General features: G+C 38.2%; 1 protein-coding gene across 1 annotated transcript; it reads right to left on the reverse strand.

The window, feature by feature from the left end:
- Positions 1-425: 425 nt before the first annotated feature.
- LOC130441273 (uncharacterized) lies at positions 426-2,885 on the reverse strand. Its single transcript, XM_056774873.1, has 2 exons — positions 2,829-2,885; positions 426-2,708 (listed from the first exon to the last, which is right to left on the reverse strand). Exons 1-2 carry the CDS (start codon positions 2,883-2,885, stop codon positions 426-428), a joined length of 2,340 nt encoding a protein of 779 aa, XP_056630851.1.
- Between the last annotated feature and the right edge of the window lie 1,119 nt (positions 2,886-4,004).

The following is a 4,004-nucleotide window of genomic DNA, read 5'->3' on the forward strand; positions in this document are numbered from 1 at the left end:
GCTTAAAAACGGTCTGGCTTGTGCGAAGCGTACGCTAGGTAAGTTTCCCATTTTTTCATTGTAAGAGCGAGGCTTTACTCGAAAGCAAGTTATACATTGATGCAAAATCTTTTTGACAATTTGTTTACCCCGCAATGGCCAAAAGTTGTTTCTGAAAGAGGCCAAAGTTGCTTGAGCACCAGCGTGTAATAATAATGTATGCTCTCTTTCGATTAGAAGGCGCGTGACGTGACCATTATGAGGTAGGACGTAAGGGAATTTTTTATCAAATGAAAAGTTTGAATTGATAATTCTCCCCCCTACCCGCAATAAATGATCGCTATCTAAAAATGGGTTTAAAGTTAACAATTTTGAATGAGCGTTTAGCGGTTTATTTTTAATTAAACATTTTATTTCTTCCGCAAAATGCACTGATTGCGTTGCCCTTATAATGCTTTCTTTGCCAGTTTTAATTCGTGCACTGTGAGTTTTGTACCGTATATTCTATCATGTTTTGCACGTAATGTGTTACCTTTAAATCGTAAAATCCACGCTATGACTCTGTTTAATTTGTCGAAATTAGAATATCTCTCGAATATTTTACTATCAGCTATAATTACATTTTGTGTTAACGTGGAATTTTTTACCTCTGGTAATTCATTGAGTGGTAAAAAATTATTATTCGTGACCGGTTGATTAGGATTGCTTAGAAAGAATGGCCCGTTCCACCACATGTCGCATTCGAGCAGCTGACTGGGTAGTGATCCCCTCGAGATGATGTCAGCCGCGTTATGTTCGGATTTTACATGTTGCCAATTTTCGATTTTGGATTTTCCTTGTATGTCCGCTACGCGGTTTGCTACAAATGTTTTTAAAAGTGCGGGTTCCGTATTTAACCACGATAAAACGATGATTGAATCAGTATAATAAAAAATGTTAGATATATGACAAGTAAAAGCCTCCATGAGCTTAGCTGTCAGATTCGTTGCTAATAAAGCTGCGTTTAGCTCCAAGCGTGGCAACGTGACAACCTTTAAAGGTGCTACTCTTGATTTAGCACAAATTAAACGTACAGAGCATTGTCCGGAGTTATCTACAGTTCGTAGGTATGAACACGCACCATACGCGATAGTAGATGCATCGCTGAAAGTGTGAATTTCAATAACATTGGCTTTGGGAACTGTTATTTGTCTAGGAATTTTAATTGTAGCCAAAATAGGTAATTCCTTTTGTAAATGAATAAACTCTGAGATTATTGGTGAAGGAGCAATTTGATCCCAATCTACTTTGTGCTGCCAAAGTTTTTGCATGATAACTTTGGCTTTAACAATTACTGGACCGACCAAGCCCAATGGATCGAATAACTGAGCAATTACGGAGAGTATGTCGCGTTTTGTGAAATTGTTATTTTCAATTTGTATTGAATCTGTGCTGAAATGTAGCGTGTCTGATTGAGAGTTCCAGACAAGCCCTAAAGTTTTTGATTGGTCATCGGTTGATAGATAATGATCTGGTAGATCTGAAATGTTGTTAATATCGTTGAAAATGTTTGGTTTGTTAGTTTTCCACTTCCGAAGAGGAAAGGATCCACTTTCTAAAATGTTGGTGATGTTTTGCCTCAAAATTTGTGCATTTTCAATGGTGTCTGTACCAGTGATGAGGTCATCAACATAAAAATCGCGAGTTATTACTTGTGATGCTACTGGGTACTTTTTACTGTTTTCTAAAGCGAGTTGGTGCAAGCATCGTATAGCAATGAATGAAGCTGGAGCTGTGCCGTATGTTACGGTGTTTAATGTGTAGACTTCTAGAGGCAGGTTTGGATCCGAACGCCACATAATTCGCTGTAAATCACGTTGCTCTTCTACAATTTCCACCTGCCGGTACATCTTCTTTATGTCCGCTACCATTGCTACATTGTGTTGTCTAAAACGAATGATGATAGCAAAAAGATCTTCCTGTATTGTAGGATCCACCATGAGCGTATCATTCAACGAAATACCGTTTCCTGTTTTGGCGGATGCATCGAACACCACTCGTAGTTTAGTGGTTGCACTATCCTTCACGACACCATGATGTGGTAGGTAAAAAACTCCCTTTCCATCCATTTCCGTTGCCCATGTCGGCACCTTGGTCATGTGCCCGAGTTTTTCATATTCCCTCATGAACTCCGAATATTGTTGACGCATGACTGTGTCATTGATCAGTTTACTTTCTAATTTGTGAAACCTTTTAATCGCATTCATCTTCGAATTCCCCAAATCGCCTACACCTTCGCGAACTGGCAACGTTGCACGAAATCTGCCAGTTTCGGTCCGCTGAATTGTTTTTAGGAAATGTTCTTCGCATTGTTTTTCTTCGATCGTCCGTTTGGTTTTGTTATCGTCTTGGTATTCCTCGATTTTCCAAAATTTCTCAATTGCGTTTTCAAGCGTAGTTGTGATTAAATTACATGATATGGTATTGCTACTGTTATTTTGAATTGAACAATTTTGATATATGGGTCCCGATATGACCCATCCAAATAATGTTTTCTGAAGTATCGGTTTACCGTCGCCGAGCTTAAATTGCCCATCCGCTAAAATATCCCAAAAGACACCCGCGCCTAAGAGAATATCCAGTTTGGCGGATTTATCGAATTCATTATTCTTGCGGATCCAAAAAGCGCTGCTGGTCTCGTGGCTCCTTGATGATTTATATCTGTCTTCTTCGGCGCAAGCCCGGTTACTCTAGGTAGGCGCATGTGCCAAGTTCAGTAGCGCACTCAACATAATTTAAATATATACATTAAATGGTTAAACACGTCTTATCGTGCTCAATCATTCCCGTTCTCTTCCTATTCTCCTCACAATTTCTGGTTTTCTTGCCGTCCAGGGAACTCTTAAAACTCTGGGGTAGATCCACATTTTATAGTACAGCCTTCCATACCGTACAACAGCACATAGAATTTTGTGAATCTTATTGTGGGGTTGGGGTCAAAGTCAGAGCTCGTAAACTCGTTTTCAAATTTCATGAATGAAATTCTTGCTTTTTCTTCACGTCTGATGACCATTCTTCACATAACGAAGTTCCCAAATAGTTAAATTTTGTTACCCGTTCAGTCTCTTCGTTTTTTTATGATAGTTTTACATTCTGGAACGAATCTTATTTGCGGGTGATCACTAGGAATTTTGTCTTTCTTTATGTCGATATTAATTCTCATAAGCCGACTTAATATTCCAATTATGTCCAATAGCCTTTGGAGATCATTCATGTTATCTGCTATCAGAACTGTGTCATCTTTATATCATATAATTTGGATCAATGGGCCATTTACTTTGATATTTTCCGAATAAAGGTTAAACAGAAGTGTGAAGAGGATACATCCCTGCCAAACAACTCTAGGGATTTTCTGGTCCTGTGAAAGTTCGTAGTCTCTGTCAAGTCGCTCCAGTACTTGAACGAGTTTATGGTGTTGAACATTGTTACAAGCATTTTCATAATATATAAAACACATAACTACATCTTTCCTCTGGTCATAGCAGTTCTAAACCAGTACTTGCGTTGCAGCTAGTGTCTCTCGCGTACCAAGGCCCCTTCAAATTGAGACGAACCAATAACGCCTCCGCATTTTATGGAAATTCTGTAGTGAATAATTTTCAGAAATTATTTCAGAGTATGACTCTTCAAGCTAATTAATCTGTGGTCTACGCATCTTGTTACGTTGTTCCGTTCTAGCAATGGGATGAAAAAAGATGTGACGCATTTTGTTGGGAAGCATTTGAAGCCTCTTCATACCTTCGTTATCTAATCATTTTAACAGTTCACCAGATACTAGGTCTGGCCTTATCTCATGAGATATTTATTGCTCTAGTAATTCTGTTGTAATTGACAGCCCAGACAAATCGTAGATAGATAGAAATATATGTAATGAGTGCATATGAAATAAAAAAATGCTATTCAGCATTATACCGGTATAATATTTCTTTGAATATAACACTAGCCGAATATAATAATAATTTATTATTGGATAAAGTAAACATCAA

The sequence above is a fragment of the Diorhabda sublineata genome, chromosome 3 (genome assembly GCF_026230105.1).
Source record: "Diorhabda sublineata isolate icDioSubl1.1 chromosome 3, icDioSubl1.1, whole genome shotgun sequence".
NCBI lineage: Eukaryota > Metazoa > Arthropoda > Insecta > Coleoptera > Chrysomelidae > Diorhabda > Diorhabda sublineata.